Below are 21,805 nucleotides of genomic sequence, written 5' to 3' on the forward strand. Positions count from 1 at the left end.
CTCTTTTGTCTCTCCCGCTGACTTGCCGAGCCTCCACATGGCGGCAGGTGTTCACACTTACACACGAAATAACATCTCACAGTGAGTCACTAATGGGAGATGGATGCCCGATGACTTACACTTGGTGTGGTGTGGCGGCGTATTTTTCCAGTAACTGTGTGTTTGTGTGTGTGCTGTTGCTACATTCGACAACAAAAGCAGAGCTTATCGGGTCTGAATCGAGAGAAACCAAAACACAAGTTAAATTTATCAGCTAATGCTTCACTAACTCCATTTAGATATTTTTATAGAATATAGTTTAACAGGATAGTGGTTAATACATGACAAAAGGATTAAGGAACTTAAGATATCTTATTATTGCCTCATGTCTCTAGAAATTATCATTGTATGCCGAATAAATCACATAAGATCAATTTTTCCAGTTTTCACGTCTACATTCCAACCTTTTCTTCTCTCGCAACCAAGTCAGAGTGTTGTTTATGATTCATCTTGTAGATCCCAGTTAATAGATGTGCTTACAGATCTTGGGGCAGTCCAGCCAACCCTTCCTGTCCTATAAAGTCTGCAGGTCTACCAAGCTGAATTAGCACTAGCAGTTACTTTAGCGTCCTGGTGTGTATCTGAGTGTTCGTTTGCACCGGGATCGTCAATATCATCAGCAGCTTTCTGCATCGGAACTAGATCAGGCAACTAAAACAGAAGAGGAGTGGTCCTCAAGAGCCACTGTCAGTGTCAGTTTTTGCAGTCTTCGTCTCACCTACTTTTGAACTTTTAAATGAATTCAGTCTTGGCGTGAAGTCCTGCCACGGACCTCTGATTCATGTGGAAACACGACAAACTGCAGTAGCAAATTACTGTCAGGTTATTTCATGTGACCTTTAAGGAGGAGTTCAGTTACAGCTAATCACAGTACAAAGAAAAAAAGGGCGAAAACTGCTCTGACTCACAGCTAACCCTAGCCTGCGGTTTGTATTCATCCTCAACTCTCTTCTGAGTCTAAGTTTTACTTCTGTCTTTTCTCGTTTTTCTTTTTCCCGATTCCATTACGCAATGGCCGACGGATTGAGTCGGAATTGGATGATGTAAAAAAAAAAAATGTTGACCATGATAAATTTCCGAGTCATGGCTTTCCAAGACTGAGTCACGGCCAGGTAAAAATCTTATCATTAGCAAGATGAGACCGTTGTCTCAGGAGCCACGTTGATTACGTCTCCTACATTAGTGTCTGCCCGTGTTTAAGGATGTCACCGCCAGCAGAACTGACGCCTCAGTCTGTTTTTCTCGAGGCCAGCCATCCTTCTGGTACAGGTAACACTAGTGACGAGACGGGGACTGCCCCGCTGTTCCCACTCGAGCCCTCTTGTCTGTCTGTATGTGTCAGTTCTCATGCTCTCTGCTGCCCTCCGTGGCGCTTCTCTTTGCACGAGTCTGGCCCAGAGCAGCTCTTTGTTAAGTGCTAAACGGGCATGTGACTGAAGATTTAAGGCAGCGGTATTAACCGCCTCCACTGTGCTTCCGCTGCCATTGTCGCGCTTCAAGAATTAAAGACGCACTGAGGCTTTATCGCTTTAGTGGAGTCAGAGGGCTGCTGGGACAGCCCCTACACTTGTTTTTCCAAAGCCGCAGAGTCCAGTTGTGGTCAGGCGTTCGCTGCCTCCCTTGTTTTCCTCCCTAACGTGCTTCTCTGCATCCCTCATTTCCTCCCCACCTCTCTGCTCCTCATACACCCCGAGCCAATCTCACAAAGGAATGAGAGGGAGGAGAGCGAACGGGCCTGTGGTGGTGCAGAGAGGGAGGAGTGGAGCGGGACAAAGAGAAGGAGATGGAGGAAGGAGGGGAAATGAGGTTGAATCTGAGGCTGTTGTGCCTCTAGGACCAAATTGAGACAGTCCAGTGTGTGTTTGCTCGCCTACGTGGATGAACATGTGCCTGTGTGGCTGTCTGCATGTTTTCTGTGTGTTTTATGATTATGTGTGTGCGTGAGAACCATATTCCTTGTGCGTCTGAATGAATGTGCGTGCGTGTGCGTGCGTGTGTGTGTGTGTGTGTGCCCGGTACTATGTTCAGCTTATGTGTGTGTATGCGCGCAGACTCAGCTCTGGCTGGCTCTGCGGCCCGTCACACGCTACAGCCAACTGCTGATTACACAGCACTTGTTTTGTCCTCGCTCTACTCTGTTCTGCACCTATTATCAGCCTGGGAGCCTGCGCAGATTTAGACAGAGAGCTTTGTCTAACACACTGTTACTCAAGTCTCCCTCTTCGCCTGTTTTTTTTTTTTTTTTTTCCTTGCCTCAGCGCTGCAGAGGACACCTCTGTTCGTGTCTCCCTGTTGGACATTTGAGTCCGACAGTCCTCACTCGATCCCTTGATCTCTCTCTGGGCCTGAAGCCTGTTTACTCAGCCTGATGACTTTATGACAATCAAGAGGGGATAAGTTCCGTTCCACTTCCTCTCTGGAGGCTCCCTGGTGTGTGTTTTTGGATAGTTTGGCATGCGGAGCTACATCGCCGCGCCGATTCATTAGAGTTTCCCGTGCTGTGACACCCCGAGCATCAGGCGGGTGTTAGCAGGCCGTGATTTATTGTCTCAGTGAGGAGCTGATGAGTTGGCTGATGCTAGCACTGCACTGAGTCATTTGAAAGGCAGTCGTGTGAAAGCTGATTACACAGTAGTCTTGGACAGTTGGAGTCCATTTTCTACACCAAGTGGTGTTGAGTTATTTTGAGTTTAGGATGGGCAGACTGGCAGTTCCAGCTTCCTGTTCAGTAAATGAGAATAGGAAGGACGGCGGGGGGAGAAAGATAGTAGATTTCCCCTCTTGTTCAAAGGGTTGTGAGGTAAGCAGAGATGGAAAACTCTGGTAGGAAATAACAAAAAATATTTTTTTAACAAATCCTGTGGTATCTCAGAACACGTATTTTCAATGTATTATATATGTTGTTGTTCATATGTGTCTGTGCGGCTGAGGAGATGGTAGATGAGGAACCATCAGTGTTTACCTTGAAGAGTAAATGATCCACTCTTTGTGGAAAGGTTTGAGTCCCAGGAGGTCTGAATGAGCAAAGCTCTGCCCTCGACTGGGACTGTCCTGGTTTGTGAGGAATGACGGACTGAAGTGTTTTTTTTCCTCTCTCCTGCTCCCTGTGTGCAGCCTCTCAGTCACTCGATGGGCATCAGAGCAAAAAAAACATTGTGCCCAAATCCAATCAAGCCCCTACTCGTTTAACCATCAACCTACCCAAGCATTCCTGAGGTGCGTTCAACTTGTCGTCTGTCTGAGCCCCTCTGCCCTCTCAGCACTGCAGCAAGGAGTTGCGGCAGCAGCCAAGGATTGACAGGCAGTACCGATGCTGCTCCGTCCCGTCGTGTATAGTTATCCATTGCAGTACCTGAGCAGAACCAGCTTTACGTGTTCAGACTTCACAGTGCCGGGCTCCTGTGTCGGGCTTGTAACCGTGTTTATGAGGAAAGCGAGCGGAGCAGAGAGTGTCTCAGGCCTGTCAGCCAGAATACTCCACAGCTTTAGTGGGCCCTGTAATGATTGACTGCATTAACCCCCCATCTCTCTCTCTCTCTTTTTCTTTTTCTGTCTTCAGGCACTAGCAGCCAATGCAGGCACAGGATTTGCCGTGGCTGAGCCACAGGTGGCGATGTTCTGTGGGAAGCTCAACATGCATGTCAACATTCAGACCGGCCGCTGGGAACCCGACCCGTCTGGAACCAAGAGCTGCGTAGGAACCAAAGAGGGCGTGCTGCAGTACTGTCAGGAGGTGAGTCACTGTGACACAGACACATCTCCAGTCTCCGTCCTACCATAGAGTTGGTGAGATTCAAGCGTCAAAGTCAGTTGGAAAAGGGCAGAGACAAAGTGGGTTGTCATCGTAGGTACCCATGTGCAGGAGTGACATTTGTGTGACAGTGTTTTTTGAAAGGATCTCATTATCCTTCTTTCATTTTACTTACATTTGGGAAATTCGCTTTCTTCGTGAGAGTTACATGAGAAAATCACTACCACTCTCATACCTGTACGGTAAAAAGGAATCTACGGATAAAACAAGTCAGGTATTGGTGAACTTTAGAGGTGCCAGTAGGCAGATTTTGTCGCCTTTGGACAGAGCAAGGCTAACCTTTTGCCTCTGTTACCCGTCTTTACGCCTATTTAATGGACAGATACAGTATGAGAGTGGTGTCAATCTTCCCATCGAACTCGCGGGACGAAAGCGAAGGAGCGTGTTTTTCCCAAAACGTAGCACCATTCCTTTAAAAGTGAGCTCACAGTAAATTAAATGCAATAAAATGATGCCTCTAACTCTGCATCATTCTGTGCTGCTCCTGCGTATAATTTCATCAATTTAAATGATCAAAGATGATACCTGGTTTGTCAAGGACATTTTAGCTCAGCTAAAGTGGCGTTACAGTACATGTAACAAAGATGTATGATGTTTGTATATTTAACACAATTTCAGTGACCTTTCCTTTTACACGATATTTAATTAATTGGCGTGATAAAAAAAAAAAAAACAGAAGACAAAAGAGTGAATACGTGGACATTTATTATTGATTAAGTCTGGGTTATGCTAAGGGGAATTGACTAGCGAGGTGGAAAAAGTCCGTTTTCATTTGATTTATCATTAAGAGAGGCTATAGAGCTGTTCCTGAAAGACAAGCATTATTTCCAGTATAGTGGGTGAAATTTCAATTAGCAGACCCTCTGACGGTCACTTTCTTCAGCTGTCTCTACATTTAAGGGCAAGTTTTCTCCACAACATAGATATCCTCGCTCTTATTTACTTGCTCCTCACACTGTGTCTCCTAACCCAGGAGGTTGCCGGTACAATTGTTCGTGGTTTATTATGCAGCTGTCCAAGAAAAAGAAAAAGCAGGGCTGTACATTTTCAAGCAGCCTTCTCTACAAGCTTCAGTTGCATTTATTGATGACATTTTAATGGCATTTGGGGAAAGTGTAAATTGCGTGCTCTTTCACGGTTGAGCAGATGGCATCTAGAGAGAATAAAGCATGGATTAAAGGATCCCATTGAAGCCTCACTTATCGCACGTCCTCTCTCTCCCGCACACACGCGAGCACGTACATGCGCATGGAAAAATGAATATGTCGTTATTTAATACACGCTTCCTGCCTCTTCTTCCAACAGATGTATCCCGAGCTCCAAATTACAAACGTGGTGGAAGCCAACCAGCCAATTCGTATTGAGAACTGGTGCAAGAAGGAGAAGAAGGTGTGCAAAGGCCACGCCCATATTGTGGTGCCTTACAAATGCTTAGGTAAGCTCGTACACCAAGGCACTGTTCATACCGGGCATTTACATGCGTCTTGGGTGACCCGATCACAAGTGGACAGCTCTAGGAGCAGGTGTGACTGAACCCAAGACGCATTGAGGACACAGTGAGACCAGATTGACCACATTCAACAAATACAAGTCTCACAAATCACATGAGCTGGCTTTGGCGATGACGTCTAAACGTTTTGAAAAGCACACAGAGACATATTACGTGTGCGTCAGACATCCTGGGCAGTTTGGTTTGTGTGGAACCAACGCCAAGGTATAGACCCAGCCTGTGTTGTTTTGATTTCTTCCCTCTTCTTCTTCTTTTAATTTCCGGCAGACAAGGCACAGGAGGTGCGCTGCTGCCTCTCGCCGGTTAAAGACAGCAACACGTCCGGCCTCTGCAAACAGAACTGATGTATGTGTTTATTTGCATATGGAGCGGGGAGATGAGATCCAATCACAAGTCGTCGCTCAAGACGCATTTGTGGAGACGCATTCTAATGCCAAGTGTGAACTGACGTTCTTATAGCCTGTCCGCGTGTTCGTGCCAGATTTGAACAGGGCCTCATAAGTGTTCACCGTTGTCCCCCCTCTTCTGTATTAGCACTTCTTTCAAAATCGAGAAAGACGAGATTATCATACATCTTAGCCATAGGAAGAGGTGACACGGAGCAATATTGGAGTCTGATTCAGTTGACTGATCCTGGCCTTGAGCTGCAAATTGGGTAGATCCAGGCTGGATGGGAGCTAATGTCTCTCAGAACGGATAGCTAAGGGGAGGAAAGCTGTTATTTGCTGGGGGGGCTTGTTGAGCAATAAAGCATAATCTTATCCCCCCCCCCCTCACCCAGACAGTGGCCATAAACTCACACAGACACACACGGTAAGTGAGAGGGGGGTCTGCGAAGAGGCCTGCTTTATTACTTCCCATTTCTCCAATCGCCTGTGCCTTCACACACACCTCGCTCCTCTCCTCCGTCTCCTGCAGCATCACTGTAATCAGCAGAGACAACATGGCTATATTGTGGTTATTAAATGTCAGATGGAGCCTCAGACTTTGCAGGCCACATGCGTCTGTACCCCCCGACTTACAAAAACACAGACGACTCCTGCTGCCTCTGAGGACTGCAATAACAGAGAAATAAAGATCTGAAACAGGTCTCCTGCCTGCACTCGTCCGGCTACGTCAGGAGGGAAAAAACCAACTTCCTCTATGCGGCTAACATATCCCGGCATCCTTCCTCCGTCCAAAACCTTCTTGCTGATTGAGTTGTGCCGCTTTCCGAGATGAAAAAGCCATTAGCAGTTGCACTGGACTGTGAAATGGGCTACCATTCAAGAGCGTTTTTGGCAAACGCAGAGAGGAGGCTTTTGGGAAATTCATGGGACAGCAATCAACACAACTGGAGTGGCCTCTCAGTGGCAGAGACAGGAATACAGATGAGAGAGGTTCTCCAAAATTCCCCCAGTTTGCTCTCATCTTACATCCTGAGGCTGTTTCTCTCTGTGCACCGGCCACACCTGATAGCCTCTGTCCTCCTGTGTTCACAGTGGCCGTCTGTTGCATCAATCAACAACCCAGGACCTCTCATTATGATTCAGCGACAGTGCAGTGACTGCCATTTAACCGAAACCAACCCATTACTTCTTCCAGAGTAATTAAATAGCTTCATTGCTTGTTTGTGCACGTGTTTGTCATCCTTGTTAAAGGTCCGCACACTCATGGCCCATCAAATAACAGAGGCCTTCTCCGCTGCTCTGCCGGGTTGCAAATGAGGAGCCTGAACAGAAGGAACAGAGACAGATGGAGAAGGAAAGATAAACATAAGGTGTTCAAGAGAAGGAGGCTATCGAGAGGGTTACTGCTTAATTATGTAATGGAGCATGTTAGGGGCTTAATTGGAGGGCTCCGATCATATGCTACGAGCCGTGGCGTGACTCTGCCACCTCACCGCGCCTCACCTCGCCAGTCCATAATTTGTCAGGCCTCCCCTAGCGTGTCGAGTTCAGTGACGAGCGCTGCTGAATTATTCATTATTTGTGATTTCACATAGTGTTCCAGAGACGTGGACATTAGGGGTTGTGCCGTATATTCATCAGTGTACACTAATTATGGCCGAATTGAAAAGAAAAGGAAATAGACCAAAGGGAGGTGGGCTATAGCTTGAAGGATATGATTAAAATGGCCAGACCAGCAATCGTGTCAAGTTAATAGGTTTATATGAATAATGCAAGTGCTAAGGAGGGAGCTCAGTGTAAAAAGAGAGAGATGGGGTTTGCTGTATCCCACCTCTCCATGCACAGGCTCAGACGTAGAGCCACAATCCCTCCGTGTTTCCTGTCCCCAAACAATGGCTATGCAAATGAATGTGATTTTTGTTCCATGGCACTCTAATCCTTGCAGCATGATGTCTTTGTCAAACAGCAGAGGATTATTTAAGAGACTTTTTTAATTTTGTCGGGAACAGTGAGAGCAGTCAGTGGCTGATGTGGGACCTGGGTGTTGGTTAGTGTGCATGGCAGACGCACAGCGATTGAAAATTGAGGGGCAAAATTTGCTGCGGTAACAGTGACTGCAGCAACTTCTTGCCGAAAAAAGAGCATGTGAGCAAAGAAAAGTTTTTTGTTTTTTTTTTTTTTTTTTTCTGGGTAAACAGATTAATGAGGATCTTTAAAAACTCAGGAACTTTGTTGTTCTTTTTTTGCTGTCGGTAGCTATCAGCAACACTCTACAATAATCACATTTATTTCAGGCATATTGAGGCATATTCTTTGCTCTGCTCTTTCTCGTAGGCTTTTTAAGAAAAAAGTATTTCAAGGCTGTGATTAGATGAGAGGTGGAATATATTAAGTGGCCTTTCTACAGACGCGACACATACTTTGCTTTTCCTGTTGACTAAGCCTGTTGATTTAAAAAGGGTAGGGCACACAATGACAACTTCTGATATTATCAGAGGGGCTTGGTCTTGTGATTGTGAATAAGCTGATAATGGATACAAACTCAGGTTTGTTTCAGAGTACCACACCTCCTGCAGTTTGCACTGCTTCACTGCTGAAAATGTTTTTGAAAAGAGCCTGAACTTTGGTACACATTGTTGTGGATGAAAGCCTGACTATATTCCTTCACAGTTAGAAGACTGTGTGACAATATCACAAATGTAACCTATTTCAAAGGTAAGATAAAGGTAAGGCTTAGGCGAGTGGATTAACGTTGATTAAGGCTTAGGTTTTGCCTGTGGTTAAAAATGATGAACATTTGCCGCAAATGGCAAAGTTCTTTGTGTGTCCTAGAAGTCAAACTTAAATGCAAATGTTCTTTACATTATGTAACGCCAACCTGGCTTTAGTCACATCCCCTCCATGTAAGCCTTTCAAGGTGGCGGATCAGATTTCTTCCACTTTAACGGCACGATCTGTGATGTAAATATAAGCGTAAGACTGGCCACGCTGCCAAAGAATCAAAGTCCAAGGCTGGAACCCGATATCAATCTCGAGCTGATGGACAAGACCAAACACTAGACAACAACTACATCTAAGTTATTCATGTTTTATAATTTAAAATTAATAATTTTACAATATATATTTTTTGACATCTTTAATGTTTGTCACCAGTGCAAAAACTCAGTGTTTTGAATGATTACAATCTGAGAAGCACATAATGCCGCTTTCCCATCTCTAGCTCAGACTCTTCACTTACACATGATAATATATCTCACAATTAATTGGTCGTGTATTTTTAGATCCCATACTGATTGCACTAAATCTGATTACAGCAGGGTTCCTCTGGAAATCCCTTGAAACACAAGACCCTTGTTGTCAACAAGCGGATCTCGGTTGGTGCCTGTTTGAATTTAGCACCTCCCCGTGCCCACGGTATCATTGGTACATTGAGTGTGTTCTTACCTTCACGCTCCCTAGATGCCTGTAGTGCAGCCAGTCTGGGGACTAGAGAGCGTTAGTGTGGGTGTCAGATAGACGGAAGGTTAAAGGAAAGGCGGCTGAATAGAGTACGTGGAGAGGAGGTCACAGAGAAAGAGGAATATATGCTCTCATGCGCACACTTGCACAGCCACACACACACACACACACACACTTCGGAACACAAAGAGCGGGGAGTGCTTGCGAGGCACAGCTGCTCTACAAACACCACCATCCATCACCCACTGCAGTGTGACTGCGTACTACAGCGTCTGCTTGAAGCCCACTCCACCTCGCAGCCAAAGCAACCTGTGAGCGTGAGAGAACGGGACACAGAGAGAGAGAGGGGGGGGATGAAATGAAGAGATGGTGTGTGTGAGTGAATGAATCAGTTAGCATCCGGTGTGCAGGATTTGGAGCTGAGGGTTACTGGGAGCCAGGATGCTTTTCCGTGAGCTCTCTCTCTCTCTCTCTACCTCTCTCAGCTTCACTCTGTTCCTCCGGATTTTAAGCGACGGGGAAGTTAAAGGGAGAGAGGAGGGCTCCAGTGGAAGAAGACATTTTCAGATCCTTTTACCTAAGCAGAAGTTAATTTACTATATGAGAAAGTCAGTCAAGGTCATTCACTAAAAATTTTACTTATGTAAAAGAGCAGTACAAAAGTATCCTCAGCAAATTCCAAAAAAATATCAAAAGTAAAAGCACTCATTATGCACAATGGCTATTTTCACAGTTATTCTATGCAATTCTATTGCATTAGCCTATTCCTTTATTCTATTTTAATATTACACCTAATTTAAACCGCTTAATATACTGTGCGTAGTTTAGACAGGCTATAAGAATGCATTGTCATGTCTTAAACATATCTCTTAAACATATCTCTTAAAATCTTAATCTGCATAGAAACTACAGCTGTCAAATAAATGCAATAAAAAGTAAATATTACCTTTTTAAAAATCTAGTGAATTAGAAGTGGTAGAATAAGATCGAATGAAGTGTTTAGTCTTTAAAATGTCAGAAAAACACCTGTCACAATATCTTAAAACCAAAGGTGACATTTTCAGATTACTTGTTTTAGTCCAAAACCCAGCTATATTCTATTTAAAAACTAATTTGAGAAGCTGGAACCAACAAATGTTGAGCTTTTTCACCATAATAATTAACTGATTATCAGAATTGTTGATAATTTTTTTTTTTTTTTTAACAACAAACCTATTAATCAGAGCTAATGATAACATGGAAAACTGCACGTAAGTACAGTACTCGAGTAAATGTAATACTCGAGTGTTGTAATGGGGGGGGGGGGTGACTGTACCTCCTGGGCGGAGATGAGAAGCAGCTGCTGAGTCCTCTGCTATTTCCAGCTCTCTCCTCTTCCTATCCTACCCTCTCATTTTCCAAAACACTGCTTTTTCACCCTCTGCTGGCCTGCCTCGCCTGGCTCGTATGAAGTGCTCCGGCAGCTCTGCCTCAGGCCGAGGTCATGGCAAACCACTAAATGAGCGCTTGTAGGAAGGCTCCCAGCCCTTGCATTGAAACCTTTTTTACCCTCATTTTTCTGTTTTTTGTTTTTTTTTGGTTTTGTTTTTTTTTGGTTTTTTAATCCACCCACTCCTCCACCACTCTGATCGCTGCCTGGACTTTGCCCTGAACCTTCCATTCACCCCTCCCTCTCTCTCTGGCAGTGCTTCTACCTGAGTGCCTCGCCGCACCGTCGGCCCATCGGCAGGCGCTGTCCTTTTTAATCTTTCTAATGACCCCTGCACCATATGCTTACATGCACATGGTTTTTCAAGCTGGAACCATTCCTAGGAATTCACAAGATGCATTTCAAGTCTATTATTTTTCCCAATTTTCCTTCTCTCGGCTCGTTCTATGAATAAAACATGTCTGCATTGAATTCATCGAGCAGATGATATCACTGACGTGCAGTAAGAGTCTCGACTTCCTCAAAAGTGTCACAGTATGAAACCTGATTTTCTCCACTGCCCGTGTTGATTGCAGATTGACAGATGTTGCTGTCGAGAAGGGATGAATCCCTCGCGGATTCAGGTGCACGGAAAGATGTTCAAGTGTCAGATACCCTTTCTGTTATATCAGTGTAATGAAATTACAGTGAAATTTAAAGGACCAGGCAGCCATGAATTATTGAATCATGCCTCTTGTTTCATTCATCTCATCTGCTATTCCACTTTTAGTCCCAGTAGATGATTTATTGTTTCGGACCCTGGCAGCGTTGTAGACCAGTGATCAGTGATTTCTTTTCTTTTTCTTTTTTTTCTGTTTTTTTTTTTTGGTGGTATGACTAACGGGCATATTGGTCCGTGTGATTTGCTGTTACAGTGGGCGAGTTCGTGAGTGACGTGCTTCTGGTGCCAGAGAAGTGCAAGTTCTACCACAAGGAGCGTATGGACATGTGCGTCAGCCATCAGCAGTGGCACGGCGTGGCCAAAGAGGTAAGGAAGGAATTACTTCACGGGAAACAGCGGGAAGGCCGTATCTTAGAGATAGCAGAGCAATGGAAAAGAAAAGTCCCGTGGGCATCGGCTCAACTTTTAGAAAGGAAAATTTGAGAGTCCCCTTTTTTGTCCCTTCTCCTTGCCATACTGGTCACACTTTTACTTCCCAATCTTTCCTCTTCCCTCCCTAATATCTTTTCACCTGTCTCTGTGAGTCTCCGAGGCCTTCTTATCACAGGCTGACTGGGAGCACTCACATTTCAGCTCCTAATCAGATTAGCGTTGTGGCTGTAATGCGACTAATCCCCCCCCGGGCAGCTCCAGAGCTGGCCCTGGGGGGGGGGGGGCACTTTGACCACGACAGTAACAGCAGCAGCTCGCTGAGCCTGTCAAGCTTCTGTTTGCGTCTCTCCCTGCCTCATGCTTCCTGACTCTCGCTCCTCCCTGCCGTGTTTTACAAATGCGTCTGCAGCCTTAGATAGGGTGACGCCCCGAGGCACAAACGATCTGCAGTTGATAACAAACTTGTTGCGGCCAAGCAGTAATAAATCTTACCGGTGAGAAGGAGAAAAATGATTTAAAAACAATATCCCTCCCTTACCAACTGCCGCTGAGATGTTCTTAAGCAGGGCAGCTAATCCTCAACTGCTACAGGGGAGTTTCTCAGCAGCCGTCAGTTAATCTGAGGTTGTACTCTGAACTCTGAAACCTCCTAGCTGCTACATGAAGCCCAGCATTGCTGAAAAATAGCAAATCAGTTAGAGGGACTACGTGACTTTTTTGAGGTGTGGCCCATTAATCATTCTAGTCGGCATGTGACAAGAGGACTAGCTATCAAATCAGTACGTCTACATTGTGTAAGTGGATAGATCTGTTACCATGTCAGGTAACAGCAAGGGACTAGAAGTCATCAAAAAAAACTTTTTTTTGTAATCGACCTGTTAGTTGTGTTTTAACTGCTTAGAGGGACAAGAGGACAACATTTACCGTAAACTGCTATGAATGGTGTCTTCTTTCAGCAGAAAACACACTTTTGATGTGTGAAGCAATAAATAATGGGGAAAAATCAGTTTAAATGGATTTTCTCGATTTGAAAAATATTAAAAAACGTTTTTAAATGCAGGAAAAACAAAATTGGAGAGACGGATTGCAGCATGTCGACAATAACAAGTGACTGAATTAATTTAACTCGCGCTGTTTCCTCCCACCGTGACTCACACGCTCCTCCATCTGGCAGGGAGTTGTCCTTTAACTCTGCCTTGATGAATAAAGGTCAAACAAATAACACCGTGTCAAAGCTGTTGAAGTTGATACTTCAAGGTAGTGAGAAGCATGGATACCACAGCGGCTTCACCCGTCTGGAGCCCTGCGCCGTGTCCGGTAGATTTCGTCACTAGCTCCCTTCCTCTAACCCTGCCAGGCCTGTGCCAAGAGCTCCATGGTGCTGCACAGCTACGGCATGCTGTTGCCCTGCGGCATCGACAAGTTCCACGGCACCGAGTACGTGTGCTGCCCCCACTCTCGCACCGGGGAGTCCGCCCCGCCTTCCCTGCCCTCCCAGGAGGACGACGAAGATGAGGAGGTAGAGGACGAGGAGATCGACGAGGCCGACCTGGATGAGGAGGACGCCGTAGCGGAGAGGTGAGCAGTTGTAAAAGGGAGGAGGGCAAGGTCTGGGACGGTGTGTGGTCGAGTTCATGATCATCGCATGTCTTTGAAATATTGCGGGCGTAATATCCGTAATATATCCGTACAAGAGGGACAGGTATTACTGGCCATCTGGATGAATTAAAGCCTTGTGACACTGACCTATGGCAGCTGCTCTGCCTTGTGTGATAAATCACTCCCCTTCCCGGCCTCCTACCCTTCACTCATTCATCTCCGCCTCCTCCCCCTCCCTCAGTGAGACACCGGCCGATGAGCAGCCCACACAAAAGGAGGAGCCCGTGGACGAGGACGAAGATGAGGAGGAGGAGGAGGAAGATGAGTACCACTACGTCTATGAGGATGAGGAAGCGGATAAGGACGACGAGGATGAGAGGGAGGAGGGCCGCAAAATGTCCGAGAGCCAAGTTGAGGACCAGACTCTGCAGGAAGTCAAAGGTTTGTAATGACTTGTTTTACATTAAAATGTACAATCCCCCCTTATCTCTCTCTCTCTCTGTCTCTCTCTCTCCCTTATTGGCACTTTGCCTATCACTTAAATATAATCAAACCTTTTCAACTTTTAAACTATACTCAGTTATGCTTGAATCCCAGCCAAGCTGCAATTAGGTAAGTGTATGGATCAGCAATTCACCCCTTTCTTCATGTCTCAGCAGACACTGTTCTGCTTTATCAGAGTACAAGGACAAATCATCCTGCCTTATTTGTAGCCACACTGCTCCTAAATCCTGCTCATAACATACAAAAAGGAGTTGCTCCTCCATACCTTCATTGTTTTTGTTTAATCCTATTTGCAGATGTAGCAGCAGTAAGGAGTGTTTGATGGTTGTTTTCTGAGTGTTTGTAGCTGAGACTGGAATTAAGTGCTGCCCCTAGTGGCCAGATGATCTAACGAGCTGTCCCCTGGCAGCGGTGTGCACCCTGGAGGCTGAGACCGGCCCCTGCCGTGCCTCCATGCCCCGCTGGCACTTCGACATGAGCCAGGGGAAGTGTGTGCGCTTCATATACGGGGGCTGTGCCGGCAACCGCAACAATTTCGACTCAGAGGAGTACTGCATGGCCGTGTGCAAGCGCCTGAGTAAGTCTCATGTGACAGAGGCCGGTTTTAAAACGCCCCCCTCTCTCTTTCTCTTTCTGTGTCTTGGCTGCAGACTCTCTGCTGAAAAAAATTGAGGGATAATATAGGTTTAGTCTGTCATTGACGTGTGAGCAGAACAGCTGCTCTGCAGCCTTCAGCTCTCACTCATCGTCAATACTACAGCTGTTGTTACCATGTCACCTCCATCACAACAATCAAAACAACTGCGTTCACTCATCAAAATCATTCTCTGTTGTTTTATTATTCCACTGAAATATATGTATAGGGGCTGCAGCTACGATTACTGGCTGATGAGCCATTATTTTCAGTATTATAGCATGTCATTTATTTTTTTAATGAATTGTTTAGCCTAAACCTCAAAACCTAAATGTCAGGAAATACTGAAAAAATATTCATCACAATTTCCTAGAGCCAAAGATGACATGTTCAAATTAGTTATTTTTTCAAGGTAACCGTTCACAATCCAAAGATATTTATTTTTACAATGTTTTAAAACGAGGAAAAGTACAAAAGCTTTACATTGAAGAAGCTGGAAGCAGATTTTGTTTGCTAGCTTTGCTTGATGAATACCCTAAACAATATACTGAAATTGTTGCTGAGTAATTTTCTGTCAATAGATTAATCAGTTGATAGTTTGAGCGCTGAATCTCTGAATAAAATGTGACTTAGAACCCGGTTCTTTAGTAATAAACAGGATATTTGTAATCGCATAATAGATCTTTGAGCTTAACGTTTTCATTTGCAGCATGGGCTGGTTCATTAGTTTCGATTATTGCGCTACTAAATTGGTACTGTTGAAATTTTCGATGTTAACAGTCATATAACGATCATATAGACGGAAAAATTTTTATTAAATTAGGTTTCATTTGTAATAAAATACTTAAATAAGATTTTGGACAGAGTCTGAGCCTACAGAGATATCTATATTTGAGAGAACAGTTTGTTCATTCCAGAACTATCAGGCAACTTTTTTGGTACCAACTAAAATTTGTCTGTCAAATATGGAAAGTTCATGTTTAATGTTTGCTCAAGATTTCCTTATTTACTCACAATTTTGCCAATTTTAGACGTGTGTTTTCTCTAGGCACATTTTCTTGTACAGTTGCCTGTGTGTAGACAACATTGAACATTTGAGAAATTTGACTTCTTTTATTAAAGAAAATTATTAGTGGTCACTACAGGTATCCCAAGACTTTCCCGGTGCTTTTTAATATTGAAACACAAGTAAAATTCAAATTTAAGTTAAAAGAATCCAAAAAATATGGCTTTCAGTTTCACTTCAGCAGTTTTTTTTTTTTTTTGCTCATCAATATGCATGCTAACTTCAAACACACTTTGTAGAGTTTCCTGCCTCCTTTGTTTGCCTGTCACTGTCCAATCCTGCCATTTGTTCGTGCTTCTATCTGCCTGCCTGTCAACAACCTGTCCACCTGTCTGTCTGCTCACAGAGCACTGCCACTACTTTTATGCGAACCCCACTAGCACATGTCCACCAGATATATCGGGCACCTTCTGTTTGTTTTTTGGTTTTTTTTGTTAGTTCAACGCAGTTCATGGCCAAAACCAATTGGATTTTTCTTTTGCATTTCAAAAAATAAAATGACTTCAGAGTCTGATGCCGTAAAGTTCGGAGTAGGAAATATGTCTTAATCCATTAATCCGTGCGCAGTGTTTTTGACGGTGGGGTGAAACGACGAGGTCTTTTTCTGTTCGCGAGCCTGGAGCATTATTGTTTTGGTGAGTCGCAGCGATGCGGGGAGTGAGTCCTGCGTGACTGTATAGCAAGGAACCCAGAACAGAGCCCTCTGGCCTCGCCCCGGATGACCCAGCCGTCACACACGGAGATATTTCTATTAATGTTTGACACGCGACCTGTCAACAGAAAGCCGATGGGAAGATGAAAGGAATTCAAAAGGAAAGACTGTCAGATTCCCTTAAATTTATCAGCGTTACCGAGGATGGAGGAACGCCAATGAGAGGGGTGCCTCTGTGAGGATTTTTGTCCAACTCCAATCGGCATTCCACTTTCTGCCCTCCCTCTCTCTCTCCGTGCCCAGTTGTCTGTCTCTCTTAGTCTCTCTGCCTACCTGTGTCTGGCTGGATCAGCCGGTCTGCCTGTCTGTTTCTGTGCATGTCTCGTCTGCACCGGTTGTCGCTTTGCAGCCCCGTCCGCTCACCGTTTGTTTCTGAATTTGCAGCCTCGCCCCCGACTCCTCAGCCCACCGATGACGTGGACATCTACTTCGAGACCCCGGCCGATGACAAGGAGCACAGCCGCTTCCAGAGGGCCAAGGAGCAGCTGGAGATCAGGCACCGCAATCGCATGGAGAGGGTGAGTTACCAGGTCGAATCAGGACACCGCTTCCCTAATTAAAGAGCCAATAAGTGAGACCTTTAGTGCTCCTCCTACAATATGACCATTACACATTATCCGTCTGGCTATCTGAAGAAGATGCTAAATGATGTGCTTTTGATCCTACAACACAAAGCAGCACTCTCAATTATGCCTGGTGACAAACTTTACATTTTCAAAAGGAATACGACATTGTCTCTTTTCACAGAGGGCGCTCGTGAGGTGAAAGCTGCGTTCCTCTACTGATTTTCCTCACTAAGAAGGAACTGTGATGCTGTTTGTGACCTATTTTGCCTTTGTTTTCGCAGTAGAATTGGAAGAATGTTGAAACGTTCGACCGGCATGTATATTTTTAAGAGCCCAAATAAGAAAATGTGTAGTTGAACTAAGGATAAAAAGTCTCTTCAGCTTGTTTGGCTGCAGCTGAGAGTAGCTGTGACCCGAGAGAATTCGGGGCCAGAAATATGTGCAAGTCAGTTGGTTCACTAAATTCTCAAAATTAGAAACTTTTAATGCAGTAATATGTCCAGGAGCAAGGTCATACTTTAAGGGTCTCTTACCATTGTACAGTGACTGTGGCTTTGTTTTGTTTTGTTTTTTGTTTTTTGTTTTTTTTTACTAATTTTTAGCGAACACAGGCAGTAGAGACTTCACTGTAGTTCAACAAGACTTTTTTATTTTTATTTTTTTCTCCCCGCACACCTGAGCTGTGTCTGGGGTCAAACCTGTGGACCTCTTGCTTTAATAACAGTCCCTGTCCGTGTCTCACTCCCTCCAGCTGAGAAAGGAATGGGAAGAGGCTGATCGCCAGGCTAAGAACCTGCCCAAGGCTGAGAGGCAGACGCTGTTCCAGGTAAGACGCTGATCCTTCCCCCTGGGCGTCCCCCCTTTTGTCCCTTTGTTTGGGGGATGGTGTGACTGCTCACAGACACTGGGTCCCTGACTCCCTGTGCCTTTAAAGATCTCTTTTCCCTGGCTGCTCTGTCTGTACCACTCTAAGGCTAAATTAGGGCACATTCTGAATGGGCAGCTGTTCTAAATGAGTCCTTAGCTCCCTTGACGAGCCTGAGAGGCGACATGAGTGAAATCGAGAGCTTTTCTATTTTTTTTAAATAGAAACTGAATGAGCTCTGTTGTTTCATGCTGTTTATGGTTCATACACATATTTATATATACTTGGGATTTTGCTTATAGCACTTCCAAGCCATGGTGGAGTCCCTAGAGGAGGAGGCAGCCAGTGAGAAGCAGCAGCTGGTGGAGACTCACCTCGCCCGGGTGGAGGCCATGCTGAATGACCGGTGCCGTCTGGCCCTGGAGAACTACCTGGCTGCCCTGCAGGCCGACCCCCCCAGGGTAAACACCTCACACCGGCCTCTTAGTGCATCTTTTATCCTCTCCATCTGTCCTTTACTTTTTCCTCCCCTCAGTCGATGTGCAAACACACACACACCCACACACACACACACACACACACACACACACACACACACACGTCTGTCAGACCGCGCTTGGCCTCACACGCACACTACTTAGCCTGTGGCTAATCTTATATCCTGTCAAAAGACCCTCTGCCAACTTTCAATTCATCATGAGGAGAATGGATTAGTACAGCCAGAAAAACACACATACCAAAACCCTCCATGAGCACAAAGTCAATCACATTTGAACCTTCAGCTATAATCCCTGTGTCGTGTTTTTTTTTCTTAATTCCTTTTATCTAATAGTCTTTTGATCCTGTTGCCAGCACACAGTCTGATACTCTGTTGCCAGGTGCTGGTCTTCTCTGTCACCACCAGTGTTGGTCTCACTACCCGAAAAAGGATCGAATGAGATATTTTTTATTTTGCACTCATTTCCAATGCCCGACTTGAGCGCAGCAGCTTCTTATCCTGCTGCTGTTACACCTCCAAAATGGATAGCCGCATCGTCTGCGGTGTGACGCTATTTCAGTAGGTGCTGCGGAAGATTTTATGTCATGTCATAACTTTGCACCCCGCATTTGACCGCGACGTTCTCGTCTTCCTTCTGTTCGGTCGTATCCAGATGAAGAGGGAAAGAGAGGGGATTTTCATGTGGCACAAAGTGTGTTCATGTCTAATGAGGGGCTCCCAGCTAAGAGGGTTTGACCCTCGTTGTTTCGCCATTTTGAGGTTTATTATCTAAAATTAACCAGAACATGGTGAAATATGAATCTTTTGAACAGCAACATTTAAAGGGGATGAGAACAGTAAACGTCACTTGAAATCATTTGATCGATAACTGTAAAATTAGAAGAGATGTAAAACAGCACAAAAAATGGTTATGAGGCTGCGTTTAGCCATCCGACGCTGCTAACCACCCCTCCTCTTCCTGCTGTACATCCCCCTCAGCCCCACCGCATCCTGCAAGCCCTGAGACGATACATCCGTGCTGAGAACAAGGACCGCCAGCACACCATCCGCCACTACCAGCACGTCCTGGCGGTGGATCCTGAGAAGGCTGCTCAGATGAAGTCACAGGTCAGTCTTCTCTATCCCTGAGGATCGCAAGTGCCCAGGGCCCAAGGGGGACGTCTTCAGGGTTGCTTGTTTTAGCCAATCAACAGTCAAAAAACTCCAAAGTATGCATTTTACAGGGATGTGAAACAGCGAAACGCATCAGACCCACACATTTGAGAAGGGGAAATGGAACCAGCAAATATTTGGCATTTTTGTTAGAATAACTCATCTCTGATTCATACAGTTAATCATTTATCAACTGTGTAGTCCTTCAGGTCTGTATAGTTCAGTTTGGTTAATTGGTAGCTCCTTCCTCGGCCAGTTTTGACCTCATGCGGACTAACCCCAAGATCTCACACTCCTCCGGTTTCTGCTCCGACAGGGGGAGGGATAATGATGCCTCAGCCTCTCTCTCCCGTTCCTAAGCGTGTAGGAGGTAGAAAGAGCGTGCGTTTCTCTGAGTTGAGGCCCAGGAGGAGTGAGTAGGCTCTGACGGAGGGAGGGCGGGTGTTTCATTCACTTAAGCCTCAGCCGAAGATTAACGTTGCGCAGGTCTTGTGTAATGCCGGACTCTGAGCCGCTGCGCAGGGATTTGGCTGGAAGCAGCTCTGTTAGATGTACTCGCCTGTGCGTTTCAGCGCCCTTCGACACCATTTATAGTGATTCTCCACCATTACAGTTAACACGGCGGATGGATGAAACAACATAGGGAGGAGGGGGGGGAAAGACCGGGGGGTTGCTATTTAGATAAATCGTGGGATCTTGGAAGTGTTGGGCCTCTGTGCTCAGTCATGAGAAGCCAATCTGTATCGTTGCGCTCTCACAGTATTTATATGTCAAGGCTGGTCACTGTCTATTTCTTCACTTAGCCAATTTCAGCAGCAGCTTCAAATCTCTTATTTCCGGTTTTTGCAGCTTGTTGTTTGAGGATCTGACATGTGACTCAGAAGTGCATTACAAGAACAATCCTCGGTAAACACCAAGCTTGCTGTGTTTTATATAACCGTGTTGTGTGACTTTCTGGGATCAAGGTTATATGTTTTTATTTAAAAAAAAAAACCCCAAAACCTGTCTAGCCTAGTCGAGGCTGTCTGATGCACTCCAACACCGGGACGTGTAATCTTTACGATGAGGATTGTTTGTCAGACATGCACAGGAAGGTGCCACGGGGGCTGCAGCCTGCCTTTAACGAGAAAGGCGCGTTATTGCCATCTGTTGCTGGCTCCGGTGCACTGCAGCCAAATGTTGGAAGATTAAAACAGACGATCGTCGTAGTGGGAAATAAACACCAGTTACCTGCCAAGAGCTGGTCGGCTTTTTTTTCAGTGGCTGGTAGGTTTTCATATTCTGCCAACCAATCTGGCAGCAGAAATGTGGAAATATTTCTCCTCTCTAAATATCATATTGTGGGTAGAAACCATGAAAGTGGCAGGAGAATTTTTAGAATGCACAAAGTTTTCTATCTGTTTGATCAAAAGTTTGTTTTTTTTGGTTGCTTTTTTTTTTTTTTTTAACCCAGACTGTGATATAGGGGTGATCATTGGGACTGACAGGCAGTAGATCCTGTCAAGTCAGTTCAGAGCTTCTAGGTTGATGTGAATATTGCATGCAGCAACTTGTTTTATGTTTGCAAGTTGGCTGGCTGTGAGCGAGTCTGAGTTCATCTTAAGAAAAATATGCTCTCTACCAGGAACACTTTCTGCTATGTCTTTGACAGTTCTGTGTAAATTTGTGAACACGAACGACTCTTTTCCCTCGGTACACTCATATTCTGGGGAGAGAACAGTTTGCTGTCTGTTCTCGAATTTGTAGTGAATAGTCGTTCATTAAATTTGACTAAAATTTAAAGTCTGTTTGTTGGTTGTACTGATTAACCAAAAAAAAAAAGATTTTTGTTATAGCTTTTTTGCACATGTGGCGTCGAGGCAACGGTTACCAAGCTACATCTTCATCATCTGCTGTCTCCTTTATCGGTGTTGTTTCCTCTTTTGTCGTCCTCTTTGCGGTGGCCCTGAATCCTCTCCTCCTGCTAAACCCTTTATTTCTGAGGATGAATCTTAATCTTCTCATACGTGTTATCTGACTGCACCGCCACGTTTGTCCCGTGTAACACAGCCTCCCTGAGACGCCGTTAGGTGACAAAACTTGTCACCTCGCCAATGACGATAAACACACGGGCGAGTTACATGGGGATTTTCTGGGATAGGAGTATATATTCTGGTTCATTAATGTGAGCTTTTAGATAAAAACTGTCGGGATGAACATTTTACACTAATAGTTGGGAACTCACTCTGTCATTTGTTTTCACTGGACTTGTGTGGAAATGATTATTCAACTAATGGATTTGTCATATGCCAGAAAATTATTCAGTAACAATTTCGACCAATGACGAGAATTTATCAAAAAGATTCCTGCTTCTCCAGCGTAAGGCTTTCCAGCTTTTCTTTACCTTATATCATTATAAATCAAATCCCATTGTGTTTTTAAATGTTGTTCAGACAAAGTAAGCAATTGGAGGACAACACACAGGGAACTTACTATGGG

At 45.0% G+C, this 21,805-nt stretch overlaps 1 protein-coding gene across 3 annotated transcripts in view; it reads left to right on the plus strand.

The window, feature by feature from the left end:
• aplp2 (amyloid beta (A4) precursor-like protein 2) overlaps positions 1-21,805 on the plus strand; it is a 51,641-nt gene that overhangs the window by 21,753 nt on the left and 8,083 nt on the right. For 2 of the 3 annotated variants that reach the window (XM_040130937.1, XM_040130935.1), the window contains exons 2-11: positions 3,599-3,772; positions 5,156-5,285; positions 11,552-11,664; positions 13,088-13,308; positions 13,571-13,770; positions 14,243-14,410; positions 16,630-16,763; positions 17,563-17,637; positions 17,979-18,137; positions 19,154-19,282. In XM_040130937.1, coding sequence (XP_039986871.1) covers positions 3,599-3,772; positions 5,156-5,285; positions 11,552-11,664; positions 13,088-13,308; positions 13,571-13,770; positions 14,243-14,410; positions 16,630-16,763; positions 17,563-17,637; positions 17,979-18,137; positions 19,154-19,282 — 1,503 coding nt within the window. The remainder of the gene's footprint in view (positions 1-3,598; positions 3,773-5,155; positions 5,286-11,551; positions 11,665-13,087; positions 13,309-13,570; positions 13,771-14,242; positions 14,411-16,629; positions 16,764-17,562; positions 17,638-17,978; positions 18,138-19,153; positions 19,283-21,805) is intronic. The other variant, XM_040130938.1, reaches the window with a different exon arrangement.

The sequence above is a fragment of the Xiphias gladius genome, chromosome 7, assembly GCF_016859285.1.
Source record: "Xiphias gladius isolate SHS-SW01 ecotype Sanya breed wild chromosome 7, ASM1685928v1, whole genome shotgun sequence".
NCBI classification, from domain to species: Eukaryota; Metazoa; Chordata; class Actinopteri; order Istiophoriformes; family Xiphiidae; genus Xiphias; species Xiphias gladius.